The 19,453-nt window shown below is 36.7% G+C and overlaps 1 protein-coding gene across 4 annotated transcripts in view; it reads right to left on the bottom strand.

The window, feature by feature from the left end:
• Positions 1 to 2,009: 2,009 nt before the first annotated feature.
• The window catches only part of LOC105034022 (uncharacterized), a 30,383-nt gene continuing 12,939 nt past the window's right edge, over positions 2,010 to 19,453 (bottom strand). The window contains exons 4-5 of one of the 4 annotated variants that reach the window (XR_012139666.1): positions 7,271 to 7,462; positions 2,010 to 2,352 (exon numbers count right to left, since the gene is read on the bottom strand). Coding sequence is in view for 3 of the 4 variants with exons in the window: in XM_073253744.1 (XP_073109845.1) it covers positions 7,306 to 7,452 (147 nt within the window). In the remaining variant the exon portion in view is untranslated. Of the gene's footprint in view, positions 2,353 to 7,270; positions 7,463 to 15,283; positions 15,353 to 19,453 lie in introns of those variants that run through there. The other 3 variants (XM_073253744.1, XM_010909045.3, XM_029261486.2) reach the window with 3 other exon arrangements.

Below are 19,453 nucleotides of genomic sequence, written 5' to 3'. Positions count from 1 at the left end.
CATCCATGTCATCATGTATGCTACATGGTCCTAGAATGAACCTGCCACATGACCAAGATGTTCTATATGTCAATTCATCTAGTGGACACATCTTTTAGTGCCATCTAATGTTTTAATAAATTTTAATTAATTTTGATCATTGATCACATCATCATGATGTGGCAGTTCTTATAGCGCACTTTGTACTGCCCATGCCTTGCTTGGGTCACAAGCCAGTACTATTTGGCTCGGTGGTATGCGACAGCAATCGAAATGTTTAAAAATCGCCCATTTTCTCTTATATCAGCGGCCTCACCAGTAGATGACCTTTCTTCGGGTCACCTTGCCGCCAACAATGTCCTCTGTCATGGAACGGCCTCACACTCTGTTAGTGGTGATTATTGAGGCCTGCGAGGGCTGATTTTTAGGACATGTTGCTTATTTGTTTATTTAATAAGTTGAAGAGCGGCCATTGCTCTGCATTGCTGTCCTTCCACTGTCTAAAGTACAATATGTACACAGTGCGCAGAAATTAAATACTGCTCACCAATATACTTAAAAAAAAACTTTGATAGATTAATGCATAGTAATCTGTATTATGAAATATAATAAATAATAGATAATTACTCCTATGACCTGTAGATAAATTAACTGGTGGTCACCTTCATAAGTGGATATGCATGATTCTTAAGTAATTATTCATGTACAAACACATCGATCATTAGACGAAATATTTATACAGAACCTCACTCTGATACCAATGTAGATAAATTAATCAAAGTACAATATAGAGATACTTACCTTTTAGGATCTGATTATATCTTACATTCATCGATCACTATGTAATCACTTTGGAAAATACAAAATTTTTCACAAATCAAAAGCCACCAGAATTGGATCTTAATGCAAGACAAAGCAGAGGTCGCTTTTTCCTTTTGATTAAAAAAACTCTACTTCCAAATTTTTTTTATCCAACCGATAAGATATGTATCGTGGAAAAAAAGCATAAGTAACCATCTCATTTTCAATTTTCAAATTTGAATAGGTAATTTCAAAGCAGTTGAAATTATCCTTCTCTTCCCACTAATGAAATTTGAATGGTGCCCACTCATCATGGGTGCCCACTTTGGACTAACACGTCCAACACATAGCAAAGATGCCTGCCAACCAAGGTTATCAACCAACAACTAGGTTCAATCTTCTCTATCTGACAACAAGCTTATAACCATTCTATAAGCATGAAAAGAGGTTTAGGTGAATCAAAAGAGTGGCCCATACACGAGACTTCTGCCATTGCAGGCTCTGGAGAGGGTCAGATAAATGCAGCCTTACCTCATGTGCAAAAGCCTGCCGTGACCTCCAAGCCATGATAGACCAAGCTTACCACTGCACCAAGGCTTACCCTTTTAATGGGTTTGGGTAAATCCAAAAAACTGAACCCTTTTCTTTTCTTTTAGCTTTTCAATTATTATTATTATTTTATCAGCAACATTAGCAAGATCTAATTAAAAAATATTCAGCAACCTTCCATCCCTATCATGTTGATTAAACTATGATCAAGCAGCGTTCAACAAAATAAGCCAAAATAACCCAAATATATCCAATGCCAAGATCATAGGAAAAAATTAATAAGCTTTGACACTGAGTTTTCATCTCGGCATTATTTGCTGATTCATGAAACATAAATTCGACTTTGTTACTACATGTTCGTAAAATATATGATGCCATTTTGTACATATGAAGAACCAAATCAACAGAAAATTTAGTTGCACATAAAACACATACCTTGGGCTTGGGTCATCAACAAAGGTATCAATGTTGAGAAACTCAACATGCTTCCCAATGCACTCTCCCATCATCAGTCCATTCCTTGTAAGGTCTCTAGATATCCATCCCAATCTTCCCAGGGATAGGTTACTTGATCATCTGAACACTTAAACCGATCTACAATTCTAGATACTGTCAAACCATTTCAAAGGAGAAATTTGAAGTGGTAATTCTAGCCACTTGAGAAAATAAAACTGACATCCTTATATACAACTATCACCTTGAATTGATGAATATTTGGTTCATCCAAGAAATGATAAGTACTGAAACATTTTGTGATTTTTCTCTCTCATAAGAGGCTATCCAGCCAATTTACAATGTATCAGGAACAGATGTACAAGATAAAGATTTTTAGAGAATATGTACCCAACGCGGCTGAGAGGAACTTGAAAAAAAATTATCCATCATAGTTTAGGTTGTATTGTAGGTTCCACTTCTTCCCTCATTAACATCGTAACTTCTTGACTGGATGTGCGACAATAAAGACCAAATCACACGCAAAAGTAGGATTATAATGAATATGGAACCCCCAAGTGTGCAAAGAACCTGTATATAAAACAAATGTGTCATAGTGAGTAGTTTCCCAACAAATTCTTCGAACAGTTTTAGATTGACAAAGAAAGGAAGAATAGTTTAGAGCAGAATATGAGAACAGAAGAACACTTCATCTGTGTGCATATTGAATAACTGAATGCATGACCCCAAGCCTCACATTACTGAATGGGCTCTCAAATGAGTCAACAAAGGAATCCTTCATGTCCATGTCCATCTACTTTGTTCCTTGAAGAACCAATTCCACTCCTACATTTCCTTCATTTATCTAGTAGCAAGAAGCTGTATAACTGGTTCCAAGCAATTCGATGGCCATGTCACAACCAAACAAATTGTTGTGGTGGGAGCAGGATAAATCAGAAAGCCTATCCTCTAGGCCTTTGATTCTATGTCCAACAACAACAGAATAGCAGTTACTTTTTGAGGGTTTCTTGTACGTGACTTTAAGCAATCCCCCTTGGCTTGTTCAACAAGTGACACTTGTTAGCAGCTTTCTTATAGCTTTGAGAAGCATGAAAACATGAAATCGCTTACCAAAATCCTTTTTGTGTTTGAATTGACGAACTGAACTCTTGGAGGCACCAATATTTTATGCTTTGCATGTCATTTGGTTGTCTCTGCTTGACTGAGTTACCTTCAATGTATGAACTTCTGTCTAAGATTAGTGTATGCGGCTCTGTTTTCAATTCATTTTCATACAGGCAACCACTTGTTCCAGACACTACATGGTACATAATACATTCAAGAGGAGCATGTGGTCATGAACCATAAGTTAAAGAACTGCAAAGGTAATTTCTAGTTTTCATGAAATATGTAATTTAGTATGTAAATTCACCCTTTCCTTGTAGAACTAGTAATCCTAGTAATATTAGTGGTAGCAGTTCTTGTTGTTGTTGTTAACAACAAGAATGGTGAATTAATCTCAAAGAAAAATGTGGGAATGATAATGTTGCTAGCTCCTTCACTAGACTTGGTGAAGAAATACCCCATTTCTTTCATGAATGAACTTTTGACCTGCATTTAGCTCATATTTCTGCTTTATCATCATCCCTCTTAGTCTAGACTCTAAGTCTAGGGGAACAATGCAGGCTAGCTCCTTGGTTGCATTACTGGTGACAAAAAAAAAAAAAAAAAACAAAACAAAACAAAACAAAAAAACAAAAGAAAAGAAACAGAGGTAAATCTGAAACCGACAAACTAGCCATATAGGTTTAGCAAGGCCTTCTCTTGCTTAAATCTGCCTCAGGCAGTAACTTCAAACAAAATTCTAGAGAATTGACAAAGACTGAGAGCCAACAATAAAATTTGCCTAACATTCCAAAGGGGCGTCTCAACTTATTCCCAATAGCAGACTTAGTATTTAGTGGAAGAAGTCTGGATGACTCTACCATCTCTTAGATATGTGTTATTTCAAATTTTTGTGTCAAACAAGTAGCAAAGGAGGAGATGAGTTACAAAAACAAATCATTAAGGAGGAAGGGAGAAAGGTTAGATGTAATATTTGTCTTGAAAGTTTTGTTTGGTGGAATGACTAAAATGAGGTATCATTTTGCTAACATAACATCTAAGGATGTTTTGCCATGATCTAAAGTTCAAGATACAGTATAGAACATGCAAAAGAAACAGACACAAAAATTAAGATACAGAAAAACCTTAGACTTTTGGAAGCCAAGTAGGAGCTCTTGACTCTTGAGCATTTAATACACAATGAGGTCATTTTGGATGGACCTTAATCTAGTCAAAAGACCAACTTCTGTGGTCAAGTGGGAAGAAAACAAAGTAACAAGGTAATAGTTCAAGCACAAGGTCAATGATGGCATTAAATATATTATGGTCTCCATATTTTTTTTCTTGCAACATTTTCAATTCCAAAAGCAAGAATAGAGTATGAGCTTCCAAGTAGTGAGTTGGCTAAGAAAAAGTAATTGGTAAAATTAAAGATTTAAACTAATTCATAATACAATATATTAGACCAACTAGGGGGCAATCTAGAAGTAGAACTTCCTGAAACACAAGGTTTGTTACAAGGAATTTTCCCTATGTGAACTTGTTGGCAGCTTTTTCCAACGGTGAAAGTGTTCCAAGATTATCAATGTAGTGTCAGAAGTAATAAACCTATTCAATATATATTTTTACTCCAAAACATTCAGAAGTAGTGAAACTGGATCTCAAAAGATTATCCAATTCATCGCAGACAAATGTTATTTTTGCAGGAAACATGATAGCAGACAAATATCTAAATTTTTTTGGTTGATTTTGTGGCATCTTGCACTAATCTCACCTGTGTTCATTTAAACAAACAATCTTGTCTGTCTCTCTTATACTAAAAGATGCTAGAAATATCGTGAAGTTCATGTTCAGCACACCTTAGATTTGTAAGATTCCTTATGAAACCATAAATGAATGATTTTTGAAAAGAACATTAGTTGATGCGGCACCAAGAAGAATCAAAATGGCAAATAGAAATGAAAAATAAAATAAAAGAAGAATAAAGAAATCAAGAGGAAGAAAAATAGCCCACTTTAGGATTTTCAAGTTGTCATTCCAAGTTTTCTCCTTCAATACAATAGGAGTCTTTAAATAGACCCTCAAATAGGATAGAAATGAAATCACATCTTAATAAAGTGAAAATCATATCTCTCAATATGGAAATAAGATAAAATCTCTCAAATAAGATGGAAACAAAATAAAATCTCTCTAAGATGGAAACAAGATTTTCTTTCGATATGGAAACGAGATAAAATCTCTCTAAGATGGAAACAAGATTTTCTCTCGATATGGAAATGAAATAAAATCTCTCAAATATTCAAAATTCTATAATTCTTAAGATGGACAAGATAAAATCTCTCTAAGACAGGAACAAGATTTTCTCTCACTATGGAAATGAGATAAAATCTCTCAAATATTCAAAATCCTACAATTCTTAAATTACGACGCCTCTGCCTAAAATAAGCGTGGAATCCTTGATCCTCATCATTCCCTCCAGGCTGGGAAGAACTCGTCTCTGGCGAGAAATTGAGATAAGCCTCTAAAAGATCTGGACTTTCTGGAGCAATACGATGCAACTCATCTTCGTGAATTCAAGTAGCATCTGAATCTGATCAATCCCGCCACTTAACCAAGAATCGTTGAAATCCACCATTAGCAGAGGATATAGTCTCATTCGTAATAATGCACTCAACATGGTCTGGTGATGGCGGTGGAAGTAGAGGTAGAACTGAAACTGGTACTGTAGGTGATGTGGTGCCACCAGTGGGATTACCTGCAGGCATAGTGGGAGGCTCAAATGTGCCTTGATAAGGTAACAAGTCCGCAATATTGAAAACTGAACTAAATCTCAAATCAGAGGGTAACTTTATATAATAAGCATTAGGTCCCATTTACGAAGGATGCGAAAGGGACCGGTAGCACAAGCATGCAATTTTTTGAAAAAATATTTGGGATAACGTTCTGATCGAAGATGAACCATCATATAGTCACCCTCATTGAACTCTATATTCCTACGATGAGCATCAGCAACAAATTTATATTTCTCGATGTTCATAGCAATCTTTTGTCGAATATCGGTATGAAGGTCACAAATATGTTTAGCAAAAGAGGTGGCCGGTTCAGAAACATAGATGTCCAGGGGTAAAGAACAAGATCGATAGGTTGACGAGGATTAAGGCCATGAACAATTTCAAAGGAGCTCTTGCCAGTGGACCGATTCACTGAGCTATTATAGACAAATTCCGCTGTGGACAATGACAAATCTCAAATACCAAGTCTATCGCCAACTAGACACCTAAGGAAATCACCAAGGCTATGGTTCACAACCTCTGTTTGACCATCAGTCTGTGGGTGAAAGGATAAAGAAAAATTTAAATTGATCCCAAACAGTTTCCAAAAGGTCTTCCAGAAATAACTCATAAATTTGACATCACGGTCAAATACTATAAAAGAAGGCAAATAGTGAAGTCGAACGACCTCCTTAAAGAACAACTTTGCAATAAAAGAAGCATCAGAAGTCTTATGACAATGAATGAAATATGCCATTTTGGAGAATCGATCAACAACCAAGACGGAGTCATGTCCCCTAGCAATCCTAGGTAACCCAAGGATAAAATCCATGCTAAGGTCTTTCCATGGAGAGTGGGGAACAGGAAGAGGAGTATACAAACCAGTGTTTTGCTTCTTGACCTTAGCCAATTGGCATGTGCAACATTGTGCAAGGACTCTAGCCACATCCCTTTTAAGAGATGGCCAATAGAACCAGTCCTCAACCAAAACTATGGTCTTATTTCACCCGAAGTGGCCAGCTAAGCCCCCTGCATAAAGTTCCCAAATAAAGAAATCCCATAAAAATGTCCTAGGTATGCATAAGTGACAACCCCTAAATAAATAACCATTCCTGATCACAAAATCAATATATTCCTGGCGGTTTCCTCTGCTAACTTCTTGAAAAATGAGAGCAAAATCGGGACAATCTTGATAGTCGTCCTTCATTCGCTCAGAACCAATGACCTCGATACTCATGGACTGGAAGACAATAATTACTTGGTGCATTCACAGCTTTATTCTCAACACCGGCTTTGTATTTGAGAACAAAGGTATAATCCTGGAGAAACTCTACCCATTTGACATGCCTAGCGCTAAGTTTCCTTTGAGACTGGATTGAAGAAAACCATAGGCGATTTCATGCATGTATTTCAAAATTTTTCGAAACAAATTACAGCGGAAAGCAACTAGATTAATCATATTAATCAAATATGCATATGATCTAATCATTAAATCAACCTACTCTAGGATCTATAACATGATATATGGTATATAAAATCTGAAAATAAAACAGCATGCATGTATATAAGGAATAAATCACATCTATTCGATAATAGATCAGATCTACTACCTTATAAAGTTCATAACCCCATACCTGAGCGTGGATCGACGATCGCTGCTGTTGAGAAATCATGGTAAAGGGTTCATCCTCGTCGCTCGCAGCCGCACAGGATGTCCAATCTCTACAGGACGTTCACTCAAAGCTCCGATCCGATCGATCTTCTCAGGAGTGCTAGCTCGTGCAAAGTCTATGTCGAAAGCTGATCCGATTCCTTCCTTCAAAACTCTTGAACATTTCCAAAGGTTAAAAAAGGACATTTAGGAGGAGAATGAGGTGGAGGAGAAGATGGGAAGAAAAAACTGTCTCCCTTCTCACTTTTCTCTCTTCCCGATATCCTAGACCCAAACCCTAGGGTTTCCACACCAAAAGACCTATACCCCATAAGTGCCCATGCCCAATTTTCTTCGGAGAAAACTTTCTCACGGTGAAAATATTTTCAAAGCTCTCTCTCACGCACGCCAAAAAGAAAACCTCTTTTATTTTTGGCGTCCATAAGTGGTTAGGGTGGGATAAAGATAACGTAGTTTTATTCAAACTCGAATTCAAAATTCAAGTTGAATTTAAAATCAAAACAAAACCAATCTTCACGCCCACACTCAAAAAATGATTTCACGGTGAAAATCAGAAGGTTTGTCGCACAAAAAAAATCCTTCTCAAGGTGTTGGCATCAATAGATAAATAAGGATAAGAGGTTAGTTCAAAACCAATTTTTAAACCTAACCGATCTCATCCAAACTTGAATTCAAACAAGTTTTAAATTCAAACTTGAAACAAACCCATCCATGTCCATGAGAATGAGCGACAATAACATACTATGGCGTAAGAAACCTTCACGCAAATCTAAATTTACATGAAGGATCAATGGCATGCATAAGGGAGTGGCTTTAGGGAGAAGTCCAATCAATTTGGACTCTTTGGTTCTTTCACATTTAGTCCCAAACCAAATCTTATTTGGTTAGACCCAATTAAATAAATGAAATCCAATCCAATTAGGCTCTTAAATCCTTAATCAAATCTTAATTTAATTAAAATTGATTGAACCAAAGTCCTGATCAAATCAAGGACAATTCTCCCTTAGCGATTAGATCATCTCATAACCTAATCGGATCAAACCTAATTGAATCAAATTCAATGAGATTTAATCCAAATATCATTGCTCAATCAAATTAAGCTAATCAGCAATATAATTACTAACACTTAGCGAATTATTTCATCGCAATTTTTGCTTAAGGTTAATTATCAATCGAATTGACGATTACACCCTTGAACAATTCTTAATCGTTGATCAGCCATATGATCAGTCAGAATCTTCTTTTGAGTGTGACTCCATAGGTTCGAACCTAAGCCAATAGCGCAGGAACAAATTTATGAACTAATCGATATAGCCATCTAGCAATGGAAACCCGACATCTAGAAAGGTCGAATGATTGCAAAGCAATATTGAAGAACCTACTGACGTATGATTATCGTATAATTCATCCCTTTGATCCTAATGCTCAATATGACCTAAGATTTAATTGTTAACCCTAAAATAGTCATCCACATTGTATTTCAATCTTTCAAATCTATCACATAGATTATCCGAACCCAGATTTTATCAAATTAAAATACAATGATGCATTAACTCCTATTTATTTGGAGGGATCAATCCCTTCTTAACTCACACACCGACTTAACAAGTACTTGACTGTGCCCAAAAATCTTTCAGTCGCTGAATTAAAAATTCAGATAGTCCGGCATCAAAGCACAGTAAATTGCTTGCAAGTCATCGTAATGATCTCAGGTCAGAGGGACACTTCTACCCATACCCTTCACGAGCTACTCTTGACAGCAGAGTGCTCCGTGGTTGGTCACGTTCAATAAGATATACTCCTACATCTCATTTGCATGCCATACTAGTGTCTCCATACCATTTGGTTATGAGGACAACCAACGCATATGGCACACAATGACCTATACTTGATAATCGTTATCGTCCTAGTAATAGCATATTGTTTGATCGTAAATAAGTTTAAGGACTGCGATAAATCTTTCTTTATCGATCAAATTAGTCCTAAGAACTTCGTCACAACACAGGAGTTCATTAAGAAGATGTAACTTTGTGATGAAAAAGACCAAATAATTTTTATTACTGATCAATTCATATACATTTTATAATTAGCACAATCGTCAAACGATTGGCTTTAAGACACAATTTTCAACAACTCCTATGTGGACTAAAGCTAAACAGTATAGTATCTTATACTCATCTTCAATTTCTAATTATTGAACTCCTATATACCAAGGCTTCAGTAAATGGGTTGGTCAGATTTTTTTTCATCTAAAGCTCGACAATATCTTGATTCACGAACTCTCGAACAAGGTAGTAGCAACACAGAATTTGCTTGGTAAGCTAATGGGACTTCGTCTCCTTGGCATGAGCTATGGCTCCAAAGCTGTACAATATAGCATGACCATCATTGAATGGTGCCACTCCAAACTTGCCAATGAACCTCTGTAATCACACAGCTTCCTAGCCAGCATCGGATGCTGTAATACATTCCATCTTGCAAAAAAAATTGACTACAGTGTTCTACTCGAAACTTTTCCAGCAGATAGCTCCATCATTTAGGATAAAATATGTAACCCGACACACTCATGTTGTCATCTTTGATCTGACTGAAAATTAGAGTCTATAAACCCCAATTGTCAGATCAATCTATTGGTCCTTAGTATTTCTCAAACACTTAAGAATGATTTTTACAACCTTCCAATGATCTTTTTCCAGATCAGACGGTATCAACTCACTATCTCTAGTGAGTATGCCACATCCAGTCTTGTATATGTCCTATCTATGCTGAACCACTTCAACATGATATCAATATACGTCGACTGGGATAATTTAAGCATCCTCTAAGATCTATCCCTATAGATCTTCATCCTCAGGATGTGAGATGCTTCTCCTAAATCCATCATGGAGAACTTAGATGACAGCCTAACCATTATTTTTATAATGTAGGGATACCATTCTCGATTAAGAGAATTTTATCCATATACAGTACAAGAAATACAACTATAGAGCATCAGCCCATTTATATATGCAAATTTATTTTTTATTTCCAACGAAGCTATACATTCTGATCTCATCAAGGTGTATGTTCCAACTTTGAGAGCTTTGTCATAGGAAAAAATATCTCGTCATAGTCAATACTACAACGTTAACGATATCTCTTGGCAACTAAACGGGTTTATAGATCTCCACCTTTCCATCTGCGCCCTTTTCCTATTGAAGACCCACTTACGTCCTATGGATTTTACCCCTTCAGATGATCAACTAATGTCCATACATCGTTGATCTTCATGGACTCCATTTTGGACATCATGGCTTCAAGCCACTAATCAGAGTCGGACCTCTGCATGACATCCATGTAGGTGATCAGATCCTTGTTATTCTCATTGAGTTCGACAGGATCACGTCCGGACCTAAAAATCGAAGTATCTGTTCGACAGATGTGGTACTCTACCGGATCTCCTTAACGGTACCTCTATAACGGGTTTTGGATTTGATCTAATCAAATCCAATTCTATAGATTCACTAGATTGTGTCGTTCTTCTACCAATCGAACTTCATCAAGTTCAACCTTGAAGCATAAGTTCTCTCACTAAGGAACTTTTCAAAAAAAATGCCAAACAACTTTTGTTCTTCAATAAGGTAGAAGTAATATCCCTTAGTTTTCTTGGATATCCTACGAAATAACGCTCATCGGACCATGATCCAATCTTATCGGTTTGCAAAATGCTTGACATAAACTAGACATTCCCAAACTCTAAGGTAAGAGAGTATCGATTACGACGGTCCATATCTCATATGGAGTCTTTGCAACAGATTCGCTCGAAACCCATTTCAGAACATAACACGCAGTCTTAAGAGCTTAATCCCAAAAGGAGACCAGCAAACTTACAAACCCCATCAAGGATCGAACCATGTCTAACGAGGTTCGATTCTGCTGAGAGAGAATCCCATTCTCTTCTAGATATGTCAAAAACTCGCCAGAAAAGCATTCTCTTCTTCGATTTAACTAAAGAGTTTTAATACTCTTTCTAGTTTGTTTCTCTACCTCATTACGGAATTGTTTGAACATTTCAAATAATTCAGATTAATGGCACTCATGTCTGTAGATCCAATACATCAATATGTACTAGACTGAGATCATTGGCTCGTTTACCTTTTCCAGCAAAAGGTGACTTAATCATTTTACTAAGGAGATAGGATTGATAGGTTGACAATGATTCACAATCATTGACTTCGAAAATTATCTCCTGTTGATCCTATTCTTGTTTATATGATCGAGCCAACAATGCCAAAGATAAGCATCTGTGATATTATCTACTCTAGGTATTTGTTTGTTATGTACAGTACACTAATAGGCTGTGACTATTCGTAACTGCCATTTCTTAATTGTTCACACATGAATTTGACATCATTCATAATGATATCACAAAAATCATTCTATATTGATAATGTAAATCCATCTTTGGCCAAAAGATCTACGAAAATTACATTCATCAAAATGGACAATAGTGACAATCATTGAAAATGACATTATTAGAATTGAAAACAAGCTCAACAATTCCTAAAATCAAGACTGAAACATGACTTTCAGCTCCAATGTTCAGAAACCTATTACCGTTTTCAAACTTTCTACTAATCTGTAGTCCTTGCAACAATTTGCAGATATGAATCGGACTTCTGGTATCTAATATCCAGATAGTAGCATACCGACAGAGAAATCACAAGATGTTATCATATAAACACCATATCCAGCAACTATTTGTTGATTTCTCTTTTTCAGTCTGTTCGGATCAAGAGACGCTAGATACGGAGGACAATTCCTCTTTCAGTGTCCCTGCTTCTAAAAGAAGCACTCTGTCAGACTCAGATTAACCCTAGACTTCTTAACCAGTTCGAACTCAAAAATCCAAACATGACTCACTTGCACCTTCTTTTTTTTTCTTTCTCAAAGGACTAATCTCCTACTGAAGATGCACCTTTAGAGGTGCTAAATGACTTTTTCAACATTTGAAAGATTTCTTTTGGCCTGAGTGTCCTCGAATTTATAATTAAATTCATGTTCATCGCTGCCCTTATCACCACACCGTGGTTCGATCATTAAGCAACTTCTGATAAGTGACTCTGACCGCATCACATACGTTAGGCTCGAGAACTTCAGGTGCTGGATCCGTAAGAACATACAGGATCCTTTCATGCTCTGAAATAATTTTCAACTTTCAATACCAGCTATCGAAGTTAGATCCAATAAGCATGTCACTATCAAACAGTGAGCGGAGCAACAGACTACCAGCCATAACTAAAAGAAAAACCAAAAAACCTAAATGTACATGAATTATTAAGCTTAAAGACTTGGACTTTAGTCTAAAGGTTCTCCCACTATTTTATACGAATTGGTAGCCTCTATCTCCAATTCGAGAAATTACCTTAATTCCTTAGTAGATACTAGAATTCACATAGACTATATACGGATCCGAGTATGGCTCGACTAACCATGTGCATCTATAGGTAAGTTCTTAACCAATTGTTTCTCCAAATAATTTCTAGTAATTTGTTTCGCCCCCGATTTTATTTTAGTAGGCTAAGGACCTCCACTGAAAGTCCCGATTAGGTTTAACCATTAACATGAACCTACTCAGTGATTCTAACTAATGAATGATCAGGTCCAAGTATAACTCAGCCAATCCAACCATTCATTAGATAATACATCAGAGTTATCATATAATGAATGATAATTCTATCATTCAGAAAAACACCAGACGTAAGATGCCTGCAATGTCAATATGAAATAATGGACCCATTACCATTTACCTTAATGGGAGGCTATGATCTAGTTATCCCTATAACCAGCTCATTTTATAGACCTAATAATTTAGGAGAATTTGGTTAATACAATTTAAGAGGAGATTAACTAGCAGTAAATAATCCTCCCAATGACTTCATCAAGTCATTAAAAAAAGGATTAGAGACATGCTGGTCCACACGACAAGTCGTAAATCCTCCCACTTCACTAAGTCATGAAGAGGACTAAGACAAGTCGAACTAGGGGCACCTTAATCAGTCGAACTGATTTCCTAATTAGCATGGATCAACCCAAATCATTTAGCGATCTGATCAAAACATAATTCACCATGTTGGCCAGATAAGTGAGATCGATGGGAGGGATATGTCATTAACTCACCATAGACTTAATCTATGCGAGTAGCTCCCAATTAATGACCACGGATCAAGATTGCCAAACTTACTTTAGACACCAACTGGTCAATTAGTTTCAATTCGATCAGCTTATAGACTTAAGTTCAACCGCTGAGCTAAAATCAAGGTCCATTTGATCTAATCAAAGATATGGACTTGACCAACTATAACTATTGTATTTGATCTAGAGTGTCCTTGACCTAATCTAAATCAATTTTTGGTTAGATTTGATCAATTACTCTTTTAGTCTATGAAATCTTTGATTCTAATCTTAGGTCTAACCCAATTAAAAAAGGTCAGATTTGAGCTAACCCATGCCTCCAGATTTTATGCAATGTTATTAGATCTTAAATTCACAATTCTAAATCTAAAGATTCATCTCTTAATTCTCAATTAAGTGTAGCATTAACATGGATTAAGGTTTTTAATTGAAACCATTTCAATTTGTAAACTCCTTTACAATTTGTAAATTTCTTTATATTGATTTTATGCATAAACATTTAATTCTGAAAATTGAGTCGGCTCACCCCTGGACTAAGTCGGCTTACAACAATGGGTCGACTAAGTTCTGAACTTAGTCGGTTCATTGAGATAAACAATAACATTTACTTTTTACCTATGTAAACTGGGTCAGCTTAACAGGAAGCTGAGCCGACCAACTAGGACACTAGGTCGACTCAAATCAAAACGGAGTCCACTCAGCAGGCAAAAACAACAACACTTTATATAATTTTCAAATCTAAATATTTTGCATAAACAGAAATAAAATCAATCATAAATCAATTTTAGATCTCATCTAAATTTATTTATGATTCTAGATTTTATTTTTCATGATTAAAATAATTTTAATCACTAAGATTAAATATTACTACTTTTCGTACTTGTATCACATACAATAATCCTAGAGTTTCAATTCTAGGGTTTTGCAGAAAAATAAATTTTCTTCCTTTCGTGGTTCATCTTCATGAACAAATAGCACCCCTATACGCTATGAGAGACCCCATGGAATGAGAGGAGAGGATCTTAAAACCCCACTTTCTCCTATGATCGGACAGCCAAGAATGTTCAATCTGATTATTTGACTACTAGGTATCTAATCAAATCATATCATATATGAGAAAATTTAGATCAAATCTAAATCATATCATATCTGATTTCAACATTAGATCATATCTAAATCAGATCAAAAATATCACATGCATCAAATAAAATCAGATTTTATTAGAGATCAGCACAAATTAGGACAACTTTTTTACTGTAAGGGATAAACCCTACAGCAGGACAACTTTATTTCAGTTTGTGTGATCAACCAATGATTAAATTCAGATCTAAGATATCACATACCAGATCTAAATAAAATTAAATTTCAGATTTAATATGCACATATAATATGTCATAATGAACCTAGACTTTGATACCACTGAAGAAAATCATAGGCGATTTCATGCATATATTTCAAAATTTTTTGAAACAAATTGCAGCGGAAAGCAACTAGATTAATCGTATTAATCAAACATGCATATGATCTAATCATTAAATCAACCTACTCTAGAATCTATGACATGATATATGGTATATAAAATCTGAACATAAAACAGCATGCATGTATGTAAGGAATAGATCACATCTATTCGATAGTAGATCAAATCTACTACCTTACAGAGTTCATAACTCCATATCTGAGCACGGATCGACGATCGTCGCTGTTGAGAAATCATGGTAAAGGATTCATCCTCATCGCTCGCAGCCGCACAGGATGTCCGACCTCTACGAGACGTCTACTCGAAGCTCCGATCCGATCGGTCACCTCGAGGGTGCTAGCTCGCGCGAAGTCCGTGTCGAACGCTGATCCGATTCCTTCCTTCAAAACTCTTGAACATTTCCAAAGGTTGAAAAAGGACATTTAGGAGGAGAATGAGATAGAGGAGAAGATGGGAAGAAAAGACTATCTCTCTTCTCACTTTTCTCTCTTCCCGATACCCTAGACTAAAACCCTAGGGTTTCCACACCAAAAGACCTACGCCCCATAAGTGCCCACACCCAATTTTCTTCGGAGAAAACTTTCTCTTGGTGAAAACATTTTCAGAGCTCTCTCTCACGCACGCCAAAAAGAAAACCTCTTTTATTTTTGGCATCCGTAAGTGGTGAGGGTGGGATAAAGATAAAGTAGTTTGATTCAAATTAAATTCAAAATTCGAGTTGAATTTAAAATCAAAACAAAACCAATCTTCATGCCCACACTCAGAAAATGATTTCACGATGAAAATCAGAAGGTTTGTCGCACAAAAAAATCCTTCTTAAGGTGTTGGCGTCAATGGATAGTTAAGGATAAGAGATTAGTTCAAAATCAATTTTTAAACCTAACCAATCTCATCCAAACTTGTTTCAAACTTGAATTCAAACAAGTTTAAATTCAAACTTGAAACAAACCCATCCATGTCCATGAGAGTGGGCGATAATAACATACTATGGCGTGAGAAACCTTCATGCAAATCTGAATTTGTGTGAAGGATCAATGGTGTGGATAAGGGAGTGGCTTTAAGGAGAAGTCCAATCAATTTGGACTCTTTGGTTCTTTTACATTTGGTCCCAAACCTAATCTTATTTGGTTAGATCCAATTAAATAAATAAAAATCAATCCAATTAGGCTCTTAAATCCTTAATCAAATCTTAATTTAATTAGAAATTGATTGAACCAAAAAATCCTGATCAAATCAAGGACAATTCTCCCTTACGATTAGGTCATTTCATACCTAATCGGGTCAAACCTAATTGAATCAAATCAATTAGATTTGATCCAAACATCTTGCTCAATCAAATTAAGCTAATCAGCAATATAATTACTAATTTATTCTCCATTAATTCACTAACGCTTAGCGAATTATTTCATCGTAACTTTTGCTTAAGATTAATCATCAATCGAATTGACGATTACATCTTGAACGATTCTTAATCGTTGATCAGCCACATGATCAGTCAGAAATTTTTTTGAGTGTGACCCCATAGGTTCAAACCTAAGTCGATAGCACAGAAATAAATTCCTGAACTAATCGATGTAAGCATATAGCAATGAGACCCAACATCCGGATAAGTCGAATGATTGCAAAGCAACATTCAAGAATCTGCTGGTGTATGGTTACCGTATAATTCATCCCTTTGACTCCAATGCTCAAGATGACCTAGAGTTTAACTGTCAATCCTAAAATAGTCATCCACATTGTATTTCAATCTTTCAAATCCATCACATGGATTATCCGGACCCAGATTTTACCAAATTGAAATATAGTAATGCATTAACTCCTTATTCGGAGGGATCAATCCCTTCTTGACTCACACACCGACTTAACAAGTACCTGACTATGTCCAGAAACTTTTCAGTCACTGAATTAGAAATTCAAATAATCCGACACCAAAGCACAGTAAGTTGTTTGCAAGTCACCGTAGTGATCTCAGATCAAAGGGACACTTATACCCATACCCTTCACGAGCTACTTTGACAACAAAGTACTCCGCAGTTGGTCACATTCAATGAGATTACTCTTACATCTCACTTGCATGCCATACCAGTGTCTCTACACCACTTGGTTATGAGGACAACCAATGCATATGTCATACAACGACCTATACTTGATAATCGCTATCGTCCTAGTAATAGCATATCGTTTGATCGTGAACAAGTTTAAAGACTATGCGATAAATCCTTCTTTATCAATCAAATTAGTCCTAAGGACTTCATCACAACATAGGAGTTCATTAAGATGTAACCTTGTGATGAAAAAGACCAAATAATTTTTATTAATGATCAATTTATATATATTTATAATTAGCACAATCGTCAAACGATTGGCTTTAGGACACAATTCCCAACATAGTGTACCTAAGAGATAAATGATCAAAATATAAGATAAATTCCTGAGGTAGAAAATAATACCGCCAAAATCTAAGAGCCTAAACAATAGCATAAAACTCTTTACCATATGTAGAATACTTCTGCTTAGCATCATTGAGTTTCTCGCTAAAGTAGGCTACGGGATGACCCTCCTGACTAAGGACCCCCCCAATTCCAATGCCAGACGCATTGCAGGCAACCTCAAAAACTTTTCCAAAATCAGGATGGACCAACACAGGTGCCTTAGACATCCTAAGCTTAATATCGTTAAAAGCTTTTGCAGCGGCAGTAGACCAACGAAATTCTCTTTCTTCGTACAATTCGTAATGGGAGCCATGACGATGCTAAATCCCCTAATAAAGCATCTATAAAAAGAGGCAAGACCATGAAAACTATGAACCTTCGAAAGAGATTTTGATTCAGGCCACTCCCTAATGGCTTTCACTTTTTGAGAATCGACCATGATATACCCTGGGAAGATACAACATACCCTAAGAACAACACCCGATCCTGAAGGAAGGAACACTTTTTAAGATTTATAACTTGGTAGACCTAAGGGTGACAAAAACCTCCCTAAGGTGAACTAAGTGCTCTTCCCTAGACTTGCTATAAACTAGAATATCATCAAAGTAGATGACTAAGAATTTTCTTATGAAGGGTCTCAACAACTCTATCATAAATCTCATAAATGTACTGGGAGAATTGGATAACCCAAATGGCATGACTAGCCATTCATAAAGGCCATCCTGTGTCTTAAAGGCTGTCTTTGTTGGGCCTTATGTGGTGCTCCCAAAGCTCAAGAGACCAAGGCTAAGGCCAAGATCCAAAGTCCATAGGTGGTCATGGGGTTTCTCGAACTAGTTTGAGCCCTAGGACGAAAGGCTGTCAGCCTTTCGGATCTTGAGATTCAGAAATTTTGAACCTTGAGGGGCTAACTTATATTTGGGCTAGGATTAAGTCCAAGATTATGAGATTGGGTCAAGTCATGGGCGTACAAGGGCTTGAGTGAGCGCAATCTTGTATTGAGTTAGCCAGAGAAGTTTTTGGATTGGGTCACATTGACCCTGTATATAAACATACATTGTATCTGACTTGATGAATCGAAAGGAATACAAAATCATTTTCTCCTAACTTTCTCTCTCTTCCTTCTCTCTCTCTCTGGTCCTCTCCACATCCTAAAGCAAGAAACCTAGGGTTTCTTGGCCGCCACCCCAAAAAAAAAAAAAGGAGGCGCTAGAAACCAACGCCCCCCTGTTTGTGCGCCCCCCTCTTGGCCACCCAAGAAGAATTCCAGATCCCATCCTTTGTTTTTTGGAGGCTTCATCAAGAGTACTTCCAGGTCCCAAAAGGTGGATTTCAGATCTGATAGAGAAGAGGTTCAAATCGCAGAAAGAAATCCTGCCGACAGGATTTACAAGACTGCTGAAATCTTGAAGGCTGTTTTTATTTTGCTTAGTTGCTGGCCTTCAAAGACCTCCACGATCTGATCCTTGCTATTTTCTGACATCCACAACTTGGGAAAGCTGCACCAACAATTGGTATCAGAGCACAGGTTGTGTGGAGAAAGAAGACTCCAAAAGTTGAAGATCTTCAAAGGCTGAAATTTCAGCAAGGACCCTGTCAAGGTATTCCTCAAATCCCTTGGAGTTTTTTATGTTTTTGGTTTGGATCCAGCCATGGGAAGTAACATGAAAGTTGATTTTGAGAAGTTTGATGGAAAAAAAACTTTTTCATATAAAAAGTTCGGATAGAAGATCTTTTGGTTCAAGCAGATCTGGATCAGGCATTGGAGGAGAAGTCTGAAGGGATGACAGATCGTCAATGGATGTCCTTGAAGAAGAAGGCTTGTTCTATGATTAGAGGATGTTTGGTGAATACGGCACTCTATTCGATGTTAGAGGAGAGGACCCCGAAAGTTTGTGGTCGAAGTTGCACACCATGTATATAGAAAAAAAATGTGCAACAAGTTGATATTGAAGAAGAACTATATAGCCTTCGGATACAGGAAGGTGGAGATGTCTTGGGTCACATCCAGAAATTCGACCAAATGTGCAATGATTTGCTGAACATCGAGGTGAAGATG

This window comes from Elaeis guineensis, chromosome 3 (genome assembly GCF_000442705.2).
Source record: "Elaeis guineensis isolate ETL-2024a chromosome 3, EG11, whole genome shotgun sequence".
NCBI classification, from domain to species: Eukaryota; Viridiplantae; Streptophyta; class Magnoliopsida; order Arecales; family Arecaceae; genus Elaeis; species Elaeis guineensis.
This window is presented reverse-complemented; position numbering and strand designations above follow the sequence as displayed.